This window comes from Erinaceus europaeus, chromosome 9, assembly GCF_950295315.1.
Source record: "Erinaceus europaeus chromosome 9, mEriEur2.1, whole genome shotgun sequence".
NCBI classification, from domain to species: Eukaryota; Metazoa; Chordata; class Mammalia; order Eulipotyphla; family Erinaceidae; genus Erinaceus; species Erinaceus europaeus.
Window position 1 is genome coordinate 81,768,153 of NC_080170.1, and position 24,968 is coordinate 81,793,120.

Sequence of the window (24,968 nt, forward strand, 5' to 3'; positions counted from 1 at the left end):
GGCGGTGCCTAGTGACGTCAAAATCTCAAGGTTGAATGGTCCTTTGGGTGGTTCACCGGTGAGGTCGCGGACCTCGGAGAGAGGTCATCTTTCTCCCGCGAGTATAAAGCACAGTCGCCTTCCCCTCGCGGGGTTCAGAGACCCAAGCCGCCGCCACGTCTGCACCCCAGCCCAGCGCAGCCACGTGAGACGGTCCATACACACCCCGCCCCGGAGCGGCGCGCGCAGCCCCCGATGCCTCGCGTGACTCGGCGAGAGCGCGCGCGAGGTTAGGGCTCATTCCACTTCCGACGGTGCTCAATTCAGGTTCCGGGGCGTCGCGGAGGTCGGGCCTCCGGCTTCGCCCGCGGCGCTCGGGGGACTCGGGCCCCGCGCCACGGGCGGACAGAATGGAGGAAGCCGGAGCGGCTGTGGTCGCCGCCGGGGAAACCGAACTGAACTTGTCGCGCCTCAGCGTGTCCCTCGAGATGCTGGAGTCGGAGCTGGAGGTGCGGGGCGAGGAAAGGCGCGGCTCCCGGGAAACGATTCTGCGGCTGCTGCTGCCCCACAACCGACTGGTGTCGCTGCCGCGGGCGCTGGGCAATGGCTTCCCGCACCTCCAGCTGCTGGACGTGAGCGGCAACGCGTTGACCGCGCTGGGGTCCGAGCTGCTCGGGCTGCGCTGCCTGCGCGTTCTGCTGGCCAAGAACAACAGGTTGGGCGGGCCCGGAGCCCTGCCCAAGGGCCTGGCTCAGTCGCCTCTGAGCCGCAGCCTCCAGGTGCTCAACCTCAGCGGCAACTGCTTCCTGGAGGTGCCGGCCTCGGTGCTGGAGCTGCGCGCCCTGCAGACCCTCAGCCTGGGCGGCAACCAGCTGCAGAGCATCCCGGCCGAGATCGAAAATTTGCAGAGGTGAGTGGAGGCATCGCTGCTCTAGAAGAGCGAGGCCTGGGCGGTGCCCGGGAACCGTCTTGGTGAGCTTCTGCGGTCACTTTAACTGTCTTAACTTTTGGGCAGAACCATCTTGGAGAGTTCCCGTGAAGATTCTCGGTGTGTGGCAGCGTTTTGAATGTTCTGTTTGTTTCCTGCAGGTTTCCCAGGCAGTTTGTGGCTGTGTGTGTGTGTGTGTGTGTTCTCAAACTGAGCAGCTCCACAAAAAGTAAACAAAAATAGCACAGTGTGAGTTTGAAGGCGTCACGTTCTTGATCAGAACATTTTCCTCCCGCCTGGGAGATCAAAGTTTATGCACGACATACAAAGCACTCCAATCCTTATCCGTTCCTTGCTTTCTACTGCGTTTCTTGCTCCCTCTTCTCTGGAGCAGTGCCCATATTACAGTTTTTGTGATGTTTGGTGAGCCGGCACCGTGTAGGCCCTCACCAAATGTGTGTTGAGTGGATGCAGTTGTACCCTTGGCCTGGAATGTGGCCCGATGATGATCATTCTTCAAAACCTGTCTCTAGGATTATCTTTCTCGTACTGCTTACAGAACAACAGTTCATTATTGCCCGAATTATATTGATCCTTTGCCTTGGCATTGCATTTACCTTATTGATTACAATTCCTTGTTGATAAGTCTGCCTCAGACACTCAATAATTTCTTAATTGCATGTTGGGTTAAATGAAAAGAGAAAACAGAGAAGCATAAGTGCCCTAAAGGTGTCCTGTGGGAGAGTGAGAAATAGAGCTAGAGCAAGTATTTTGTCCAAAGTGAAAGGAACTTTTTTTAACATCTGGGCATTCTCTTATTTCCACAGCCCTTATTGAATTTGTAAGATAGCAGGATATTTATTAGAAGGGACTTCAGAACTAAGTAAAAAAGAACATTGGCAGACTAAGAACGTCTCTGTGTCCTAGCCTTTGGCAACTCAGTTAACATATTCTGATGACAGTTTCTTAATTTACAAATGAAATATTTGAACAAGCTGTGCCTTCTTTTGTTCATCCTGTGACTACTTAGTGAGTATGGAGTGTGTCCAGCACACCCCTAAAAGACTGAGAGTATAATAGGAACTTATTCTCTCGTGGAGCTAACATAGTAACAGAAGAGACATTAAATACCTAATTGTAAGGCCTGGGAAATGATGCAGTGGGTAAAGTGTTGAACTCTCAAGCATGAGGTCCTGAGTTCAATCCTGGAATCCTATCCTCTGGTGCTTCCTCATCTCTCCTCTCATAAATATTTTGGAATTGGTGTATTGCACCAAAGTAAAAGACACTGGGGTGGGTGTGGGGGGAGAATACAGGTCCAAAAAGGATGACAGAGGACCTAGTGGGGGTTGTATTGTTATATGGAAAACTGGGAAATGTTATGCATGTACAAACTATTGTATTTACTGGAAAACATTAATTCCCCAGTAAAGAAATAAAAATAAAGCAAAACATGTTGGGCAGGGGTAGATAGCATAATGATTATGTGAAAAAATATTTTAAAATTCCTAATTGCAAACCTTATTATTAAATTACAGTTGTATTAGTTCTGTGAAGATATATAGAGTGCCATGAAATAAATAGGACAATGGGATAACATAATGGTTATGTAAAGACTTTCTTGGTGTGAGGGTCTGAAATCAGAAATTAGACCACACACACACATACCTTTTCCCCCCCTCCTCCCTTTTAAGCCAGAGCTGTGCAGTGCTCTGTTAAAAAAATTAAAGTTTGGAGTTGGGTGGTAGCACAGCGGGCTAAGCGCAAGTGGTGCAAAGCGCAAGGACTGGTGTTAAGCATCCCGGTTCGAGCCCCTGGGTCCCCACCTACAGGGCAGTTACTTCACAAGCAGTGAAGCAGGTCTGCAGGTGTCTGTCTCTCTCCCCTTCTCTGTCTTCCCCATCTTTCTCCATTTCTCTCTGTCCTATCCAACAATGACGACATCAGTAATAACTACAATAAAACAACAAGGGCAACAAAAGGGAATAAATAAATAAATATTAAAAAATAAAAAGTTAATTAAATGATTGAAAAACGAGAAATATCAGGACTGAGCTTTTGAAGGTAGAGTAAAAAGTAAGAAAGGGTGCTACAGGATACCTTAAGGTAGAAGGAACAGCAATTGTGAAAGTAAGAAAGACTGGAGATCAACTTTTTAAAAATATTTATTTACTTATTTATTCCTTTTTGTTGCCCTTGTTGTTTTATTGTTGTAGTTATTATTGTTGTTATTGATGTCATCATTGTTGGATAGGACAGAGAGAAATGGAGAGAGGAGGGGAAGACAGAGAGGGGGAGAGAAAGACACCTGCAGACCTGCTTCACCACTTGTGAAGTGACTCCCCTGCAAGTGGGGAGCTGGGGGCTCGAACCAGGATCCTCACGCCAGTCCTGTGCTTTGCGTCATGTGAGCTTAACCAGCTGCACTACTGCCCGACTCCCTGAGATAAAATTTTTTAACAATATTTTTTATTATCTCTATTTATTTATTGGGTAGAGACAGCCAGAAATTGAGAGGAAGGGGCAGATAGGGAGAGAGAAAGAGAGACACCAGTAGCATTGTTTCACCACTTAAGCTCTCCCTTTGCAGGTGGGAACCAGGAGCTTGAACCCAGGACCTTACACATTATAACTTACTCACTCAACTAGGTGTACCACCACTAGGTCCTGGAAATCAATTTTTTTTTTTTTTGCCTCACTGGGGCTCAGTGCCTGCACAATGAATCCACCACTCATGGAAGCCATTTTTATCCCATTTTTGTTGCTCTTGTTGTTGTTATTGCTGTTGTTGTTGTTGGGTAGGACAGAGCGAAATTGAGAGAAGACAGGAAGACGGGGGAGAGAAAGACACCTGCAGGCCTGCTTCACTGCTTATGAGTCGATCCCCCTGCAGGTGGGGAGCTGGGGGCTCGAACTGGGATCTTTAAGCTGGTTCTTGCACTTCACGCCATGTGCACTTAACCCACTGTGCTACGGCCTGGTCCCCAAGATCAAATTTTTGACATGAGAACATTGTAGTAAAGTGTAGTGAGGAAGTGGTCAAGAGGGAGAATGGCAAATATAAATTTGGACCAGACACCAGGCTACATGAGCTCTTAAAGGCCAGTTATAGTTTGAAATTTATTCTAAAGTCCACATGAACTTGAAATGCACCTGTCCTCTTACTGTTGTGGAGATAGAATGGAGAGATGGGATTTTTTTGGGATTCCAGTTGAATGAGAGATGATGATAATTTGTGGGTGATGATAGGAAGGATGGTAAAAAATGAAAGCTTAGAGATTCAGGTATATCAGTAACATTGACAGGCCTTGGTTATTTTTTATTGTCACATCATTTCAGCCTTCTCAGCATACTAAATAAAAGGGGGTGTGGGAGAAGCGGTGGTGCACTTGGTTGAATGCACATGTTACTACTATGTCCAAAGACTGAGATTCAAGCCCATTTTCCACAAGTGAAGTAGTGCTATAGGTCTCTCTCTTTTTCTCTCTCTCTCTCTCTCAGAAAGAAAGGAAAGAAAGTATGAATTTCACTTTTCTATTAGAGGGTTTTTAAAAAATATATATATATATTTATAACAGGCATGGTTTGTAATTCTTTTTGCTTATAGTCAGTAGACAATGTATTCCTAACATGTTAGGGTAGGAATTTATTGACCTTCAAGGAGAAAGTTTTTTTTAAAATGAAGTCTGTAATTTCAGGCCTTAATTATTATTTTTTTTATTTTTTTATTTTTTGCCTCCAGGGTTATCGCTGGGGCTCAGTGCCTGCACTACAATTCAACTGCTCTTGTAGGCCATTTTTTCCATTTTTATTGCATAGGACAGAGAGAAATTGAGAGAGGAGGGAGAGATAGGGAGAGAGAAAGATAGATGCTTGTAGACCTGCTTCACTGCTTGGGAAGCAACCTCCCTGGGGCAGGTGTTGAGGGGACTGGGGCTCCAACCAAGATCCTTACACAGACCTTTGCGCTTTGTTCAGTTAACCTGGTAGGCCACCACCCAACCCCCGGCCAGAATTCTTTACAAGCAACCGTACTGCTGCTCAGTATGGTTTTCTAATAAAGGAAGAGTCATTAGTAGCTGCAGCCTTTACATGGTAACAAGCAATTGTCCCTCACTTTTCTAGGAAGAGAACCATCATACTGTTTATTGCATATCCTAAAAATACTGATCCCAAAATATCAAACCAGGGCCAGTGAAAGAACGCACTTAGAGAGTGTGCTGCCTTGCCTGTGTAAGACTTAGGTGTGAGCTCAGCCCCCACCCCATTGAAAAAGGCTTCAGTGCTTTGGTCTCCTTCATTTCTTTCAGTTTTCTGTTCGTATATCTAAACAAATGGGTCGAAGATTTGGATATTATACCAGAAGCCATCAAATTTTGAGAGGAACATTGGCAAAATGCTTTTTGATGTAAGCTTTAAAAACATCTTTGATGAGTCAAGTTCATCTGCAAGGAAAATAAGAACAAAATTAAGTCAGTATGACTACATCAAACTGAAAAGCATCTGCATACTAGAAGGAACTATCCGTAAAGCAGAGGCTTCCCAAGAAAAGGCATGGTATGGTAATACTGGTGTAAGACAGTTATCAAAATACACATGGAAGCATCAGGGCTGCCTAGTGATAGATAGCCTACCCTTTGTGCAGTTACTTTTCATTTTGAATTACTTCCCAGTCAATTTGCAAACATATACCTACAAATAAAATATTTTAAAAATCAGATAGGTATATATAGTAGATTAAAAGCAATCTCAAAATTTAGTGCTATCACAGGCCTCCTAGTTCCACCTCAGATGTCTCAGGTCACCAATTCAGATGTCTGCAGGGATACGATAAAAGAGTGAAGCCTCCTGCTAAGAATTCCTGGCAGAGGGAGCTCAGGACCTGCTCACACGGGGCAATTCTTCCCAGATCCAGAGGTTTGTTACATTGTGGAAATGCTAGTGTGATTCTTATGTCTTTTTTTTTTTTTAATTCTTATTTAATTTTTTTAAATTGTATTATTTATGTTTTATTTATTTATTGGATATAGACAGCCAGAAATTGAGAAGGAAAGGGGAGAGAGACATCTGCAGCATTGCTTCACCACTAGTGTAGCTTTTTCCCAGCAAGTGGAGACTAGGAGCTTGAACTTAAGTTCTAGTGCACTATAGTGAGATGTGCCATCACCTTTCCCCTACTAGTTTTAATTTAATACCATTTACAGATGCAAACACAATTTGTGTATTTCTGTGGAGGTGGGGGATATTGATGAAAGCTAGTCCCTAACCAAACAACTTTTACATCTGGGCTAATGGACTTTGTAAATTCTCCTTATTGTAAATGTGCTTTTGCTGTCTCACAACTGACTAAATAATGAGAGGAAAAATGGAGACTTTGAAAGGTTTAGTCGTAAGATTACAAAGAACTGGATTTGACCTTTGGGATCTCCAAACCCATGAATAATCTTATACTCCAGATCTGATCTGCTCTATCCTATTCTAGTAGCTCTCACCTTTGAAAACTAAAGATGTCTATAAATAATAGTATTAACTAGTTATACACTTAACTGAAAAAAAATAATAATTAAGCCTTGTCTAAGAACCTTTCACCAGTGCTTTAGCACATATGTGTAGGAGAAGGTTTCATATTCAGGCATTTGACTTTACCCATGAGGAAATCTTTGAAAGAGAAAAACACACATTCACAAAACAACAACAACAAAATCCCGAATCATCAGAGTTAAAGCTGTCTGCTTAATTTTACTAAGCATTACAAATTTTGAAATGTAGGGGGTCGGGCGGTGGCGCAGTGGGTTAAGCGCATGTGGTGCAAAGCGCAGGAACCGGCGTAAGGATCCCGGTTCGAGCCCCCGGTTCCCCACCTGCAGGGGAGTCACTCGCTTCACAGGCGGTGAAGCAGGTCTGCAGGTGTCTATCTTTCTCGCCCCTTCTCTGTCTTCCCCTCCTCTCTCCATTTCTCTCTGTCCTATCCAACAACGAATTGCATCAACAAGGGCAATAATAATAACCACAATGAAGCTACAACAAGGGCAACAAAAGGGGGAAAAAAATGGCCTCCAGGAGCAGTGGATTCATGATGCAGGCACCGAGCCCAGCAATAACCCTGGAGGAGGAAAAAAAAATTTTTTTTTGAAATGTAATCTTAAAAAACTCTGGTAAGAAATAGGAAAAAAAATGGACTGGCAGAATTGTTCACCTTGGTAGTGTACCTGCTTTATCATGTGCACACCCCAGGTTCAAGCTTGGCCCCATAAAATTAATTGGTAAAAATATGTTGGTGAGTCTGAATATTGATTGGAAGTACATTTTAATTTATTTTAAAATCAAGATAGAAAAATTCTAGATGATATGAAGCACAGAGAAGGTGAGAGAGAAAGAAAAAGAGAGAGACAAAGAATTGAAGACGTTCCTACTAGAAAACAGAAGCAGTATCTGTACAATTCAAAACTAGAGGGAAATGTGACAAAAAGGAAACTTGTTGAACACAAAACACAGAACTGAAGGAGGGAAAGAGGATGGAGTATACTACCGGGATAGAAAATGTAAGCGTAAGCATATCAACAAGCAAGATGTGTTCTATTTATCAGAGGTACATTTAAAGTATGAATACCCCAGTAACTTAATATATAAAGAGATAGTAAAAGATGTACCAGACTAATCTATCATTACCCGTCCTGTCTGGTCTTCCTTCTACTCCTGCCCATAGTACATTCTTCCTCAATTATTTTCCATACAATAGCTAAAGTGATACAAAAAGCCTTGGTTCAAAGGCCTCTCTGTGACCTGGCCTTCCTAATTCCCTCTCTGACTCTTTGGACTATCTCTTTTCCACCTGATCTACCCAAGCTGCCTTTGTTGCTCTAACACACCACTCATTTCCCCACCATGGGGATTTGTGCTTAAATTATTTCATTCAGATCTCCTGTCTAGGATGTTACTTTATCATCATCTGATTGCCACCTCCCTTTTTCTTGATAGAAATTAAAGCCATCGGGAACAATATATACGTCTGCATTGATACATTGTCTGTGTCTCTCATAATCTAGAACATAAGTTTCTTAAGGTCAAGAGCTTGCTTATGCCTTCCAGTGAAGGGAGATGACACTTTGGTGGTGGGGGTTAGGTGTGTTAAAACATTATAGGGAAATTCAAAATTGTATCTGACATTACTGCAGTCTGGTAAGTCAGTATTTCCTTAATTTTAAAAAATGATCTAGAGTGGGGAAGATGATTAATGCAAAAAGACTCTCATGTCTGAGTTTCTGAATTCCCGTGTTCAAGCCTCTGCACTACAATAAGCCAGAGCTGAGCAGTGCTCTGGTAAAGTAAATCTATACACTGGTGTATTTACAGTGTATCCCCTGTACTGATGTCTAAAACATGGTAGGCACCTAGCTCATATTTGTTGGGCCTTTGTGTCATATGTGTATATAATAGTATTGCTTCATTTTCAAGAAGAAACTGGCATAATGAAATGAGCTATTAATAGCTTGCCCAAATTCCTAACACTGGTAAATAGTAGACCTGGGATTAAATGAAATAAATACTAGGAAAAATGAAACCTATAGGCAGTATTGATAATATGAGAAAGTAGATTGCAAGGCAAAATGGAGTAAAAGAAACAATGACGGGAGTCGGGTGCTAGCACAGTGGGTAAAGCACAGGTGGCACAAAATTCAAGGACTGCTGTAAGGATCCCGGTTCGAGCCCCTGGCTCCCCACCTGTATGGGGGGGTGGGTCGCTTCACAAGCAGTGAAGCAGGTCTGCAGGTGTCTATCTTTCTCTCACTCTCTCTGTCTTCCCCTTCTCTCTCCATTTCTCTCTGTCCTATCCAACAATGACGACATCAGTAACAACAATAATAAAACAACAAGAGCAACAAGAGGAAATAAATATTTTTTTAAAAAAGAGACAATGGCATGCTTCCCGTAAAGTAAGGGAGTCTGGTTTTTTTTCTTTTTCTTTTTTTAAATTTTTTATTTATGAAAAGGAAACATTGACAAAACCATAGAATAAGAGGAGTACAGCTTCGCACAGTTCCCACCACCAGACCTCCGTATACCATCCCCTCCACTGATAGCTTTCCTATTCTTTGTTTTATTATTATTTTTTTTATTTAAGAAAGGAGACATTAACAAGACCGTAGGATATGAGGGGTACAACTACACACAATTCCCACCACCTGGTCTCCATATCCCATCCCCTCCCCTGATAGCTTTCCCATTCTCTATCCTTCTGGGAGTATGGACCAAGGGTCGTTGTTGGTTGCAGAAGGTGGAAGGTCTGGCTTCTGTTATTGCTTCCCTGCTGAACATGGGCTTAGACTGGTCGATCCATACTCCCAGTCTGCTTCTCTCTTTCCCTGGTAGGGTGGGGCTCTGGGGAAGCGGAGATCCAGGACGCATTGGTGGGGTCCTCAGTCCAGGGAAGTCTGGTCGGCATCATGCTGGCATCCAGAACCTGGTGGCTGAAAAGAGAGCTAACATACAAAGCCAAACAAATTGTTCAAGCTTTCCTATTCTTTAACCCTCTGGAAGTATGGACCCAAGATCATTGTGGGTTGCAGAAAGTGGAAGGTCTGGCTTCTGTAATTGCTTCCCCACTGAACATGGGCGTTGACAGGTCGATCCATACTCCCAGCCTGTTTGTCTCTTTCCCTAGTGGGGAAGGGCTCTGGGGAATAGAAGCTCCAAGGCACATTGGTGGAGTTGTCTGTCCAGGGAAGTCTGGTCGCATCCTGCTAGCATCTGAAACTTGGTGGCTGAAAAGAGAGTTAACATACAAAGCCAAACAAATTGTTGAACAATCATGGACCTAAAGGCTGGAATAGTGCAGATGAATTGTTTGGGGGGAGGGTTTGTCCTCCATTTTGTAGATAGCTAATAGACATATTTTAGTTAAATTTCAAAGGGCCTGTAGCTATACTACTGTTTGTTTGTTTGTTTGTTTGTTTTGCTTGAGCCTGAAATCTGATATACAGGTGGATCCTAATTATTGTCTGGGGAGATGATGTCATGGCTGGGAAAAGGACCAGAAAGCTGCATCAGGGAAGAGAGTAGCTCCCTAATATGGGAAAGGGGTATAAATATTACTGTAAAGCCCATTGATTTGATGTGATCTGGGGCCCATAATTAGATTAGGAGCCTGTGTGACCTCTACATCCCTCTAGATCTGAACTCACATTCTGTGGTCATGAGTAAGAACATTCCATGCTGCCCCAGGATCGACCCATCTTGCTCAGGTGTAGTATAGAGTATGTTGTCCAGCCTCCCTTCGGAGGATGGAACATTCTCTACCATTGTTGATCCAAGTTGAGGGCAGGGTGCTATGGGGGCCTACAAAGGGGGTCTCTTTTGTTGTTCTGATAGAAATGACCAGTAACAATGGAGAGAGGGATTTGAGTTCTAGGCCCATCAAGTTTGTTTGGGAATCTCAGGACTCAGTAAGGGAGTTTTAACAGCCATGAATTTGGGAGTATCTGTAGTGTAGCTTCTGTAGTTTGAGGGGAGAGCAAAAGTTGACAGAAATATAAAGGGAGGAAAGGAAAACAAGGTTCTGCTGGTATACTAGCCATCAGAGCAAGAAAGTAAAATAATAAGCGTGATAGTAAAAAATTTTAATTACTGAGTTAAGAAGCTTAATTCTAATAGGTGTACATTCTTGTGAAATGTAAACAAAAATTCATCATGCTCTAGGGTACAGAACTTAATGTAAAATTTTTTAAACCCCAAAGCTACCAATAACTTAATTGAAAATCATAAAATGGGGCCAGATGGTGGTGCACCTGGTTGAGCACATTAATATTAGTGCAGGGACCTGAGTTCAAGCCCCTGGTTCCAACCTGCTGGGGGAAACCTTCACAAGTGGTGAAGCAGGTCTGCAGGTGTCTGTTTCTCTCCCTCTCTGTCCCATCCTTCCCTCTCGAGTTCTGGCTATTTCTATCCAATAAATATAGTTTTTTTAAAATGAACAAATCGGGAGTCGGGCGGTAGCGCAGCGGGTTAAGCGCAGGTGGCACAAAAGTGCAAGGACCGGCTAAGGATCCGGGTTCGAGCCCCCGGCTCCCCACCTGCAGGGGAGTCCCTTCACAGGCGGCGATGTAGGTCTGCAGGTGTCTCTCCTTTATCTCCTTCTCTCTGTCTTCCCCTCCTCTCTCCATTTCTCTCTGTCCTATCCAACAACAGTGACATCAATAATAACTACAACAATAAAACAACAAGGGCAATAAAAGGGAATAAATAAATATAATAAAAAAATGAACAAATCATAAAATAAGTGAGGAAAATGGGCACCAGGAACAGACTAAATATGTACAAGTGGGGAAGAAAGATGACAGAAGAGATGGCTCAGTGGTAGAATGGCGGAGACCCTGGGTTTCCAGTACCTCAGATGCCATAGCAAGCACTCTGCCCCCTCAATACACATTCTAGCTCTGTTGCTCAATTTTAAATGCACAAATGCACATATTTAAAATATATATACTAAATTTCAGTGTTGCTGAGGAGTTATTCTGATGCAGTCACCGCCCCCAGGTTTTACTACGCCGCGCGAAACCCTGCCATTGCCCCCTTCAACCAATCCTGACCCTACACGTCACCCCTGGTTGTTGCCCAATAAAAAGCCCCTTCACCCCCCCCTCCCCTCTCTGGGCTCTCAGCTCTCCCTCTCTGTGGTCTCGCTCCCTGCTCTCCCCGTGGTCAGATAGTGGGGATGGCCATTGCCGGCTGGCTCCACGTGGTCTGAACCAAACCCCCCCCCCATCCTATAATAAAGATTTGTGTACCCCTTTGCTCTGGACGTCCGCTCTCTTCGCGGTGCAGCCCGACACCAGACCACCACAACAACATTCAGTAATAGAGAACTGTAGATTCAAATAGAGGTGCCTTTTTTTTTTAACACCATTGAATCATTAGGAAAAAATTAAGTCAGGTGGTAGTGAAATTAGTAAAGAAGTAAAAGACAACTACTGAGTGGTTTTGCTGGTGTGGGATCTAGAGAATTGAAACACATAGATTTAAAAAATAGCCAAACTGTCTCTTAAGACTTTGTAAGAACTACGGTGCTGGGTGTGGTGTGGAAATATACCATGTAATCTTATATAAACCACTATTAAATCACTAATAAAAAAACCCTAAAAATAAGTTAAACAGGTGATGATGCTCAGTGTTGGCAGGGTTGTAGGGTAATGAGTGCTCCTGAGTGTTAATTGTGGGTTTGTAATGAGCTATTACAGCTCTGCAGCATAACTTGGCATTTTCTTTTAACATTATACCTTGTACTCTAAAATCTACCACTTCTGGAACTCTGATTTAGTGGATCTGGTTGGGCCTGGATTATGTAATGTTAAAAGTATCCCAGATGATTCCTACCCTACACGTTTGGGTAACAGTTTAGTAGTCGTACTTTTTTTTTTATAACGTTTTTTTTTATATTTATTTTTATTTATTTATTCCCTTTGTTGCCCTTTTTTTTATTGTTGTAGTTATTATTGTTGTTGTCGTTGTTGGATAGGACAGAGAGAAATGGAGAGAGGAGGGGGAAGACAGAGAGGAGGAGAGAAAGATAGACACCTGCAGACCTGCTTCACCGCCTGTGAAGCGACTCCCCTGCAGGTGGGGAGCCGGGGCTCGAACCGGGATCCTTATGCTGGTCCTTGTGCTTTGCGCTACCTGCGCTTTAACCCGTTGCGCTACAGCCCGACTCCCAAGTAGTCGTACTTTTCTCTTACTTTTAAGAGTATCCTAAAAGTGATCATGTCTGCTGAGTTACCAAATTTAAAAGGAAGACCTACAGGAACATCATAATGAAAAGACCTGTGTTTTCCCTCTATGCATATATATATATATATATATATATATATATATATATATTCTACCACCCCTTGCAAGAAATTTTTGGAGAGGATTTTTTTGTGTGTGCTAATTTCTTTTTTTTTTTTTAATTAGGGGGATTAGTGGCTTACAGTCTATAGTAAAATACAGTGGTATGTAATAGTTTGTACATGTGTAACATTTCTCAGATTTCCACATAACAATCTGAGTCCCTCTAGGTCCTTCTCTGCCATCATGTTCCAGTCATTTACTTTGGTGTGCAACACACTTTTTACAAAGATTAACAATACTTTGTGGTACAATATATACCATGTGTACAATGTTGCTAAATTATTTTGGAAAATAAGATATTTATCTAAAACTAGTTTTATGATATCGGTCAGTTCTATATTATTTAAATAAACAACTATCTGAAGAATGTGATTTTCCAGAAAGGTTAGTGGTTTCATTATTTAGATAAATAATTATCTGAGGAATGTTTCCACAAAGGTTAGTGGCTTTCCCATTGCCAAGGAACATAATAGCTTCATGGAGTTTAACATTCCTATGATCTGACCATTCTCTAGATTCCTCAACATGATTTTCTTCCATCTCAAAAGTTCTGTTTATTGTCTCATAAAAACCCTCTCCAAAGAGAAATACCCTTTCATCTGGCTGGGTTATGAATTCATAGTTAAGTTGGAGTCACAGCATATATAGAAGTCTTTTCCAGGAAATATGTACTGTGTCCTTTTATTTCTTTGCTTTTTTAAGACCCTGTATAATTTATGGATTGTTCCACTTATTTCATGTTTTAAGCATACTACACTCATTTTTTTACCTTGTTTTATGTTAAAATCATATAATCAGACATAGATCTTACCTGCTTGGTTATTCTTGCTTATAAATTCTCTGAAGAGTGCATTATTTCTCTAGAGACACTTAGCAGATCCTAAGTAAAGTGTTTGTTGGATGAATTGATGAAACGTGGTCATTGTAAGAAAGGATATCTTGTACAAGTTATGTCTACTTTTTTGTTTTCTCTTATTTTGCAGTCTAGAGTGTTTATATCTTGGAGGAAACTTCATCAAAGAAATTCCACCAGAATTAGCAAATCTGCCTTCTCTAAATTACTTGGTATTATGTGACAACAAAATCCAAAGTGTGCCACCCCAGCTTTCACAGTGAGTAGTTTCCTGTAATTTATTTTTTTTTTTTTTTTTTTTTTTTGCCTCCAGGGTTATCACTAGGGCTCGGTGCCTGCCCTAGGAATCCACTGCTCCTGGAGGCTATTTTTTCCCACTTTGTTGCCCTTGTTGTCGTTATTGTTGCTATTGTTGTGTTGGATAGGACAGAGAGAAATCGAGAGAGGAGGAGAGACAGGGAGAGAGAAGGGCATCTGCAGACCTGCTTCACCACTTGTGAAGCTACCCCTCTGCAGGTGGGGAGCCAGGGGCTCGATCTGGGATCCTTACATCCTCGTGCTTCGTGTCAAGTACACTTAACCTGCTGCACTACTGCCTGACCCCCAGTTTCCTGTAATTTTTATTTATAAAGATACACTTAGTAATGATAGGAAGAGAGTCAGCATCACTCTGGCACTAGACATGCTGGAGATTGAACTTGGGACCTTATGCCTGAAGGTTGAACAATTTACCCATTATACCACCCACCTTCCTGGCTGCTTAAGTAGAGAGCCATGCTTAGGAATTACTGACTTTGCTTCATAGGCATGCTTTATATATAGAAAGAAATGAGGTGGCCTTACAGTAAGTGATGGACAATTCTGAGGTTTTTCTATGAATTGGGTGTTTGTTTTTATGGAGCTGGGAACCTATACATACATGATTGCATTGCCAGCCTTTTTTTTGGAAAAAGTTCTTCATAGAGAGAGGTAGAAGATTAGAGAGAGAAAGAACGATACTAGAGCATTTGAGCTTCCTCTGATGCTGTGGTACTCCCATGTAGTACCAGTGTTTGAATCTAGGCCAATTGTATGGTAATACTCTTACCTGATGAGCTATCTCTCTCTCTTTTTTTTTTTTTTTTTTTTTTTTACCAGAGCACTGTTCAGCTCTGCCTTATGGTGGTGTTGGGGATTGAACTTGAGACTTCTGAGCCTCAGGCAGGAGGGTCTCTTCGCATAACCATCATGTTCTCCACCCTACCCCATGAGCTATCTCTCTGGCCTCTGGATTGCTTTTTTTTTTTTTCTTTTTCCTGGAAGCAAGGCTGTATGCATGCTGGGTTTCACCATTTGAACTGCTTTTGAATATAGAAAGGAAGAAGCACTACAGCAGTAGGACTTCATCTATTGCCATAGCACCTCCTGTATTGTGCCAGGACTTGGACCTGGGCTGCATGCTTGGCCAGGAATGTACCCTACCCAGTTAACTTTCTCTCTGATCTTTTTATTTTTAATGTTACTTTAAATATATCTATATACACTTTATGAGAGAGACCAGAACACTGTTGAGCTCTAGATTATTGTGGTGCTGGATATTGAACCTGGGACCTCTAAGCCTCAAACGTGAGTATCTGGTATACTACCATTATACTTCCTTCCTGGCCCTTTTAATGTTGCTTTTATTTTTAAATTATTTTAGTGTTACTTTTAAATTTTCTGCATTTTTTATTTAAAATGTTTTTCCTGGTTTTTGTAATCAAAAATAGTTTTTTTATGATGTAAATTTCCACAGATTTTTATTTTATATTTGATGTGAAGTATTCCTGTGCTACAGTGACCATGTGAAGGGTCCTTAATCCCTTTGCATTCAAAAAAGAATTTTGTAGGACTCTGAATGAATGATAAAAATGTTAATTTAAGAAGCCCTTTCCATCTAAAATGAATATCAGCTAGCACATCAGAATACTTTTTTTAAAATTTTATCTTAATTATTATTGGATAGAGACAGAGAGAAGTTGAGAGGAGGAGACAGAGAGGGAGAGAGACAAACACCTGTAGCCCTGCTTCAGCACTCATGAAGCTTTTCTCCAGCAGGTGGGGACCAGGGGCTTGAACCTAGGTCCTTGTGCACTGTAGTATGTGCACTTAACCAGCTGTGCCACCACCTGGTCCCTCAGAATACTCTTTAACTATCTAAGGTCTTTAAGATACCAAAGGCGGGGGTCGGGCACTAGTGCAGCAGGTAAAGCACAGGTGGTGCAAAACGCAAGTATCAGTGTAAGGACCCCAGTTCCAAGGGCTCCCCACCTGCAGGGATGCCCCTTCACAGGCGGTAAAGCAGGTCTGCAGGTGTCTTATCTTTCTCTCCTCTCTCTTGTCTTCCCCTCCTCTCTCTATTTCTCTCTGTCCCATCCAACAACAACAATAACTACAACAGTAAAACAAGTGCAACAAAAGGGTATAAATAAATATAACTATTTTTTTTAAATCTTAAAAAAAAAAAAGATACCAAAGGCAAAAGATCTTCATGACATTTACAAATCTGTATCACAATCTAGTTTGAGCATCCTTTTTACTTCTGCTGACCTTTTTCTTTTCTTTCTTTTCTCTTTCCTTTTGTTTCCTTTTTTTTTTTTTTTTTGCCTCCAGGGTTATCAATGGGACTCCGGCCAGTGCTATGAACCAACTGCTGCTGACGGCCATTTTTTCCTTTTTTTTTTTTTTTTCCATTCAGTAGGACAGAGCGAAATTGAGATGGGAGGAAGAGGTAGAGAGGGAAAGAGAAAGATAAACAGTTGCAGACCTGTTTCACTGCTTGTGAAACATCCCCGCTACAGGTGGGGAGTGGGGGCTCAAACCCAGATCATTGCAAGGGTCCTTGCACTATGTGTGCCACCACCTGGCCCCAACCTTTTCTTAATTGCTCACTCTTATAAGACAGTTAAATTCTTCATTTAATTTCCTTGGTAATTTGTCGGGCTGTGCCACGGAGAAGAGAGAGAGGAGGTCGGGAGCAAGTGGGGTACACAAATCTTTATTATTGGATCAGGAGGGGGTGGCTCAGGCCACATGGATTCAGCCAAAAATGGCTTCCCCACTACCTCACAACTGGGCAAAGAGCAAGAGCGAGAGCCCAGAGATGGGGGGGGGGGGGAAGTGGGAGAGCTTTTATTGGGCAACAACGAGGGGTGACGTGATGTGTGGGGACAGGATTGGTTGAAAGGGGCACTGCGAAAGCGGGGTGTGGTAAAACCTGGGGGCGGAGACTGCATCAGAATAATTCCTCAACAGTAATTATCTTGTTTACTGACATTGATTTTTATACTGTGTTTATTCTAGATTACATTCCCTGCGTTCTCTCAGTCTTCATAATAACTTGCTAACCTACCTGCCTCGTGAGATCCTCAGCCTTATCCATTTGGAAGAACTGAGTTTGCGAGGAAATCCACTGGTTGTTCGTTTTGTTAGAGATTTAACCTATGACCCTCCAAGTCTTCTGGAATTAGCTGCACGGACCATTAAAATTCGAAATATTTCCTATACTCCCTATGATCTCCCTGGGAATCTACTTAGGTACTTGAGTTTAGCCAGTAATTGCCCAAACCCAAAGTGTGGAGGTAAGTTAATTGTTTTTGTTTTGCATTAATTTACTTATTTTTCAAATTGATGACTTAAATGACTTTTTAATTTTTTTATGAGAAGGGAAGAGGCAGACAGAACTTAAAATTGCTTTATCAAATATGGTATCAGGGTCTCATGTGTGCTAGGGATGCATTCTACCTTCTCACCTATTTCTCTGACAGCTAATTTTTTAAAATTATCTGTTTTCTTTCAGAGAAAGACAGTTATTTCTTTATTTTCTTTACCCCTTCACCCTTATGTTATTGGTCAATACATATGTGTGTCTCAGTTTCTCACCATTACCCTGGAATTTTTAATTATTTTGAAATTATAATAAGTCTGTTGTTCAAAATTTATTACTATTTTTTAGAGAATTTGGGAGAATTAAACAGGATAAAAATGCCAGGCAAAATAAAATGGGAATTCAAGGACATGAAAGAAAGAAAGCTAAATAAATAGTATCTTTTTTAATGCAAACTCCTTTTAAAATAAGTCTCCTGGTCTTCATTTTGCAGCCAAATTACGATCTCTAATACATTTCAGTATTTTTATAGGCAGGCATGGGAGTGACTACTATCATGCTTAATATTTTAAAAAGTATTATGATGATGAATGACATAGTGGGGGTTGTATTGTTAAATGGTAATCTGGGGAATGTTATGCATGTACAAACTGTTGTATTTACTGTTGAATGTAAAGCATTAATTCCCCAATAAAGAAATAAATTATTTTTAAAAAAAAGTATAAATTGTATGGTAGTTCTTCAGAATGCCGCAGAAAAGAGTTGCAAAAGAAATGTAACTCTTTGTCCTGATTGCTTGTGCTTATTCTTTTGCAGGAGTCTACTTTGACTGTTGTGTCAGACAAATCAAATTTGTGGACTTCTGTGGGAAGTACCGCCTCCCTCTGATGCATTACTTGTGTTCTCCAGAGTGCTCTTCACCTTGCGGTTCTGCCTCTCATAGCTCCACATCCCAGAGTGAATCTGACTCGGAGGATGAAGCTAGTGTTGCTGCACACAGAATGCAGAAAGTTCTTCTTGGTTAAAAAAGAGTGTGGGGTGGCATGAAATAGTAAGAGACTGACCAAAGAGGATTAGGGAGAGAAAAAAAAAGGCTTTGGAGTTCCTTAAAAAGCTTTCTTTCATGTACTTACTTACATTTTTAATGTCCACGAGTATGTTGGAGATTATGTAAAACAGTTTATATTTCACTTATTTAGTTACCAGGAGTGATTTAATTTCCACATTTGGATTCTTTGAATGTACTTCATTCTGAGTGACAGTTTGAAATATGACTGCTTGTTGCAGTTTTCACTCAAACGTCACATAGATCACACAGCAGAATGGAAAATTCTAAAGAGCAGTGCTATAATAAATCATGAATATGACATCGTGCAGTGAAGAAAACAATTATCTAAGCTGAAATTACTACCAGTTGCCCTTGGTTTTAGATTGGACCACTGTACCATATTTGGATTAGCTCTCCCTTCTTGTATTACTTGAATATCTAGATCACAGAGCTTTTCTTTCTTTTTTCTTTTCTTTTCTTTTTTTTTCCTTTTTGCCTCTAGGATTATTGTAGGGGCTCATTGCCTGCACTATGAATCTATTCCTCCTGGAAGCCAATTTTTCCCATTTTGTTGCCATTGTTATTGTTGCCATTGTTATTGTTGTTGGATAGGACCTAGAGAAATTGAGAGTGGAGGGGAAGACAGAGAAGGGGAGATAAAGATAAGCACCGCAGACCTGTTTCACTCCCTGTGATGCAATCCCTCTACAAGTGGGGAGCCAGGGGCTCCAACTGGGATCCTTATGCCGGTCCTTGGGCTTTGCGCCATGTGCACTTAACCCTCTGTGCTACTGCCCAGCCCCGATCACAGGGCTTTTCAAATAAATTTACAGTTAATCATATTAGGACCTAAACTTTTCTGCCCTAATTGGTAAAGTAAGCGATAGGATTTTTATGTGTAATCTTAAAGTTCTTTCATTCCGTTCTGTACCTTCATTTTGTGTAACTATTGTTACATTACTTAGTCCAGCAAGGATTGTTACAGTGCCTTAATTCCAGTAAGAATTTAAACTTTTTTATTTTTTGTTGTCAACTGGAACTTTACCACTCCAGGATGATTCTTTCCCCTCACTCCTTATAATAGAGATAGAGAGACAGATACCACAATAGCTTCCTTCAGTATAGTTGGGGCCTGGGTCATGTGCATGACAAAGCAAGCTCAGCATCACAGTGCTTGCCAGCCTAGACACAGAAATTTTTAAAGAAACTTTGGGACATTTTAAAATATGCTTTAATAAATGTAGGCAAACAATTCTATATCTGAGGTTAATTTTTGTTGTTTCAAGTAAATTACTTTTGTACATAATGAGGGACTCCAGTTTTTATCAGTCTATTCATTATAGGAGAGAATAATCTTTCTAGGAAAATGAGATCTCTTTTCAGAAAAAACTTATATAAACTAGGAAAATTATTTATATTTTATAGTAAAGGAGTGGGAAAATTATTTATTTTTTTAATTTCAAGTTACCTGTATGTACTAAACTGTAATCTATGTTCTGTACACAAACATTATCATATATCAAATAAAACAAGGGCAGCAGTTATGCTTGTGTATAGTAGGATAGTTAATAACATGGAATACATTGTGAAAATAACAATATTAAAATTTAAAAATAGATACCCTTAAAATATAACAGAAAAATGTTTAAAAATTAACTTGTTATTAGAAATGACCAATTCTTAACTAGCTTATCTACAATAAAAGTTAGATGATAGTACCCATATAAGTTAATGTTATAAAATACACAGCACATACTAGTAGTCAAATAATTCACCTATAGTGACATGATGAATTGTTGGTACATGTTACTTAGATAGTAGTGCACAGGTCAGAAATAAAACATCAGGTAATTTCTCTTATGGAATACAGGCACTCATAACTGAACACACCAGTTCTTAAAAGCAGATTGTTGTATAATAGTGTTGTGTACATATGTTAGTTTTACATATATATTATTTTTATTCTAGAAGAAGATATACATAGGATAGTTTGGGGCTTGTGTCCTGTATGTTAATTCATGAAACACAAGAGTTTCATGATTGCAGTTGTGAAACGCTGCTAAAAGGTGAATTCCTTCACCTTGTACAGTAGAGTAATATAGTAAGATTCATTATTCCTTTTGATTTGAGAGATTCTCTATGCCTATAAAAAGTAATACAGTATGTCTGCTGCCTAGAAAAGTAGTTTTGGATAGATATAGAATAGAATAAGAAGTCTCTACTAATTCAGTGCCTACTAATTTTCTAATTCATTATCAGCTTTGATAGAGAGTTCGTCTTTATAAAAAAAGCGAGTAACTTTGTAAATATAATAGTTAATAGCACTTAGCTTTTTTCACCTTCCCAGAAAGAAGGTATACTGATTGATCTTTTATGTTCATGAAACATCATGAGTTTCATGACTGCAGTTGTGAAACGCTGCTATTTGTAAATAGGTAGAACTAGAAGTAGTTTCTAGTCTTTACTATATGATGTAGATTAATGTAGTATAAAACAAGATGACTTTCAACAAAATACTATGTACATTTGAAAGTCTGATTGGTAAGGAGCTATCTTTGGTGACTTACTAAAAGCTGCATTTTAGCTGTTTTGTCTTCTTAAACCTTTGATATCACCCTTTAGAAGAGTTGCTAATAATTTCTTAGATTTCCTCTATTTCCATATATATATATATATATAACCAGAGCTCTGTTCTGGCTTATGGTAGTGCTGAGGATTGAACCTGGGACCTTTGGTGCTTCAAGTATGAAAATCTTTTAGCATAACCACTATGCTATCTTCCATCCCACTACCTTCTTTTTTTCTTAGCTAACAATTATAGAAATTTCCCTAAAAGCTACATACAAGGGGCTTGATAATCTAAAAATCAAATAATCAGCCCCAGGATCACAACAGAGTATGTATTTAAAAGGATAGTTTTTTTCTCTTTCATTGCTAAGTCACACATTTGTGTGTGAATTACAGTTATTACACCTTTTTTATATTATTCTATTTGAACAGTTTTAATGACCAAAGTTTCTGTGGGTAGAATGCTTAGTCAAAGTATTAATATCTTTATAATGTAATTCTGCACTGCTAATATTTGTATTTTAAAAAGTTACATTAAACATTCTTGGTAATTCTTATTCCTAGAATTAAATTCTCATAGTACCACCAAACTGAGTTTATGAAATAGTTTTAAGATTTTAGGGAATAGGAGGTTTAAACAATGTTTTATTTCCATAGTACCAGGGAGTCACTGACTTAAAGGATAGACTAGTCAGCATTCTCAGTACTCCATGTATTTGAGGAGTGGAGGTAAACTTGAGGGTAGCTGTATACTTTTCACTTCTGAATGTGTGCTAGAGAAGTCTCTTCTAAAACTCTTTTTTTAGAACTTTAAGTTACCAAATTTAAAAGACTTGTATTATGAGTTGTAACAAATATGGGAAGAAAAAAAACTTTGTGCTAAGTGTAAATAAACAGTTCACATTAATGCAGTGTAATACTGTAGACCAGTTGTGTCAAATATTGTAAATATTAACTTTAAACAAAAATAGAAAAAGATTTTCATTGTTGAAGTATTAAATCAGCAAAAAGCAGGGAAGGGAAGCCACCCAAGGATATGATGTGATATACTTCCCTAAGCAAAGAAGGCTTCTTAATAATTAATTGTTTTAAATTAAGTGGTCCACTAACATCTGGATTTATTTGGTTTCTACTACTGGGTGGTTGACCACATCCCTCCATAATAAAGGGCCAGTAACAAGATTATCTTATAGCCAACCTTGCTCTTTCCACAGAAAGAAAGTAATACCTCATTAACCTAGGATTTGTGGTTAATGTTTACTTTTTCACTATGTAAGAAAAAGAGAAAACACTAAACAAATAGTGAAAATGAAGTTTGACCTTTTAGTAGTAGCTATTTACACAAAAAATTCTAAGTGTTAAGATTCTTTGTAAGAAAAGCTATCAGTTATAATGTATATATGGTTAGTAAAGCTGCATTTATTTAAAACCTAGTTTTACCTAAATGACTTTTTTTTTTTTTTCCCCCTCCAGAGTTATTGCTCAGGCTCGGTGGTGCAGGAATCCATTGCTTGGGGGCCATTTTTCCCATTTTGTTGCCCTTGTTATTATTGTTATAGCTGTTGTTGCTGTTGGATAGGTCAGAGAGAAATCCAGAGGGGAGGGGAAGACGAGGAGAGACAGACAGACACCAGCAGACCTGTTTCACCACTTGTGAAGTGACCCCCCTGCAGGTGGGGAGCTGAGGGCTCAAACCAGGATCCTTAAGCTGGTCCTTGGGCTTCCTACTATGTGGGCTTAACCCTCTATGCTACCACCCAGCCCATGACTCCTTTTCTTTATCCAAAGTAGAGCTTTTTATTAGATCAGTATAAATATCATACCATATTTAGTCCACAATAATAAGCTTTTAAGTTGTGCTGATGCTTAGCAATAAAAGCCACTGTGTAGATTTTTTGGGCAGTGATCTTAAAGACATGGTTTTGATTCTGTGTATAGAAAAATAAAGTAGATGTTCCTGGCATTAAGCACTATAAACAAACATTAGTATAAACAATAGTCTGCATTTATATCCATCATCTTTGTATTTTCATTAGTTATCTTTTAAAAGTAGTGTTATCTTCTATTGTGCTCAATGTGGATGTGCCTTTAAATCTTTTCACTCTCAACTTAATAGTTTAAGGAACTGTTGTTTAATAAGTTGTTTGTGACAGACTTGTGACCCTTTGTAGAGAGAAAAGCTGACTTTGAAAGACTCTTTAGTCTAAAGCAAGCCTAAGAGTTTAAGGCAGGCTGGGGTGGATAGCATAATGGTTATGCAAAGAGTTTGAGGCTTCAGGAGAGAGAATCCTAGTCATTTGTATCATTAGAAAAAGTCCAAGCCATAAGGACATAAGTACCCTGAAATAGTATCAGTGAAAAAGTACATTTTATGTTACTTTTATCAAGAAATTATTATATATTACAACTAAGTGACAACAGTGGTTCCTAAGCTACTTCATGTTAAAGAGCATCATACAGAGAGATTGCTGTGAGGCTTAGCATATTCCATTGACTTTCTTTGTGATAGTATGTCAAAAGGGTGTTATTTTAACTTTTTTGCATGTAAATATCTACATTTTTCTGTCTCCTTGGTTTGTATTTGCTAAGAATGTAAAACAAAACAACTCACTAACAAACACTACAGATTATTGAACATTCACAGGGTAATACTGATTTGTGTGCTAATAGATTTTTACCCAGTATTGGTCAATCTTGATTTATTGTAGGTAACAGTATTAAATCTAATAATAAAATTGTTTAGTAATGAAGGTTACTTATATATCATCATACAAAAAAAGCCATGGTGGAGAGACTGAATTTGCCAGAATGTCCCTCAATTGTGAATAAATTGTTTAAAAAATGCTTTCTTCTGATTCTGTTTAGGGGAAGAAACTGTAAGATTGACATTGCTATTTGTACCACAAAAACACTGATAATAAATTGGTTAATACTTCTGTTTACAACTGATATTTTTAAGAAATTCCTTTCACTAACTTAAATGATTGACATTGATAAGTAATTGTGAAGGAAAATTAACCTCAGTGGTCATTTTATAGCAGTCTTGGAGAGATCTGTGTGATTGCAACTTAGATTAAATGCCTTTCTTAGCCCACTTTGTATTCATGAAAAAATTAATAGAAATATCTTAAATAACCAATATTTTAACTTTTTATAAATTTTGAGATTTTAAAAATATCAACACAAGATACTGAAAATAGACTTTCACTTGGATGAAATTATCACCTGATTTCACTTTCTGTATTAGAAATCTAAAGAGTTCAGTGTATCTGTAAGTATATGGATATTTTAAATTTTAATTTTAACAAGTGTGATTCAGCAATTAAATTTTGATTCAACAATTAAATCTTGTTTTATGACAAGATAGTGTACTGCATTAAATGTACATGCTGTGCTAATAAACATTCTAAAGTGAATGCACTACTTTAGTTCCAGCAGCTCCTTTCCCACCTCACCCTCCAGAACATACAAAAGAATATGATCTTGTATTAACTGTGGAATTAGCTCTGTGAATTTTGCCTTATCAAACATGGTGCCTTATTTTATTAAAAGTGTTTTGTTGAGATCTGATTCTATATTCTAGAAAAGTATTTATTTTAATTGATAAGCATGTACCTTAAAAAGTCTAATATCTTTACAATGTTGGTATTTGCCTGATGACTTGCTGCACATTTGCTCATACATTTATGGGATTTTTCAAATTGTGAATACACACATTAGCCTGTATTAGCATTTACTCTATGTAAGGGATAAGAGGTAAGATCTTGTTCTTCATTAGAGTTCCATCTGCTTCCATTGTTATAAAAGATAAATATGGAATCTATTAAGTTGGTTATATTTTGCTTATTAAGGATAATTGCTGTATGCACTTATGAATCACTCATAACCCAAAGTAGTAAGGTGCTGAGTATACTTAGTAGCATCCTTGTGTACTACTCCCATCTAAGTACTAACCAGGTCCAAACCTGCTTAACTTCTGAGATCAGACAAGATCAGATACATTCAGGGTGGTATGGCCATAGACTTCTTTAGTACTAAGTAGTACTGAATATACTTAGTATATTTTTAATCATTTTATTGGAGG

At 39.4% G+C, this 24,968-nt stretch overlaps 1 protein-coding gene across 1 annotated transcript; it reads left to right on the forward strand.

Moving 5' to 3' along the window:
- On the forward strand, positions 1-24,454 carry LRRC58 (leucine rich repeat containing 58). The gene is made up of 4 exons (XM_007532097.3): positions 1-889; positions 13,774-13,902; positions 16,965-17,242; positions 18,085-24,454. Exons 1-4 carry the CDS (start codon positions 390-392, stop codon positions 18,291-18,293), a joined length of 1,116 nt encoding a protein of 371 aa, XP_007532159.1. The 5' UTR covers positions 1-389; the 3' UTR covers positions 18,294-24,454.
- Positions 24,455-24,968: the final 514 nt, after the last annotated feature.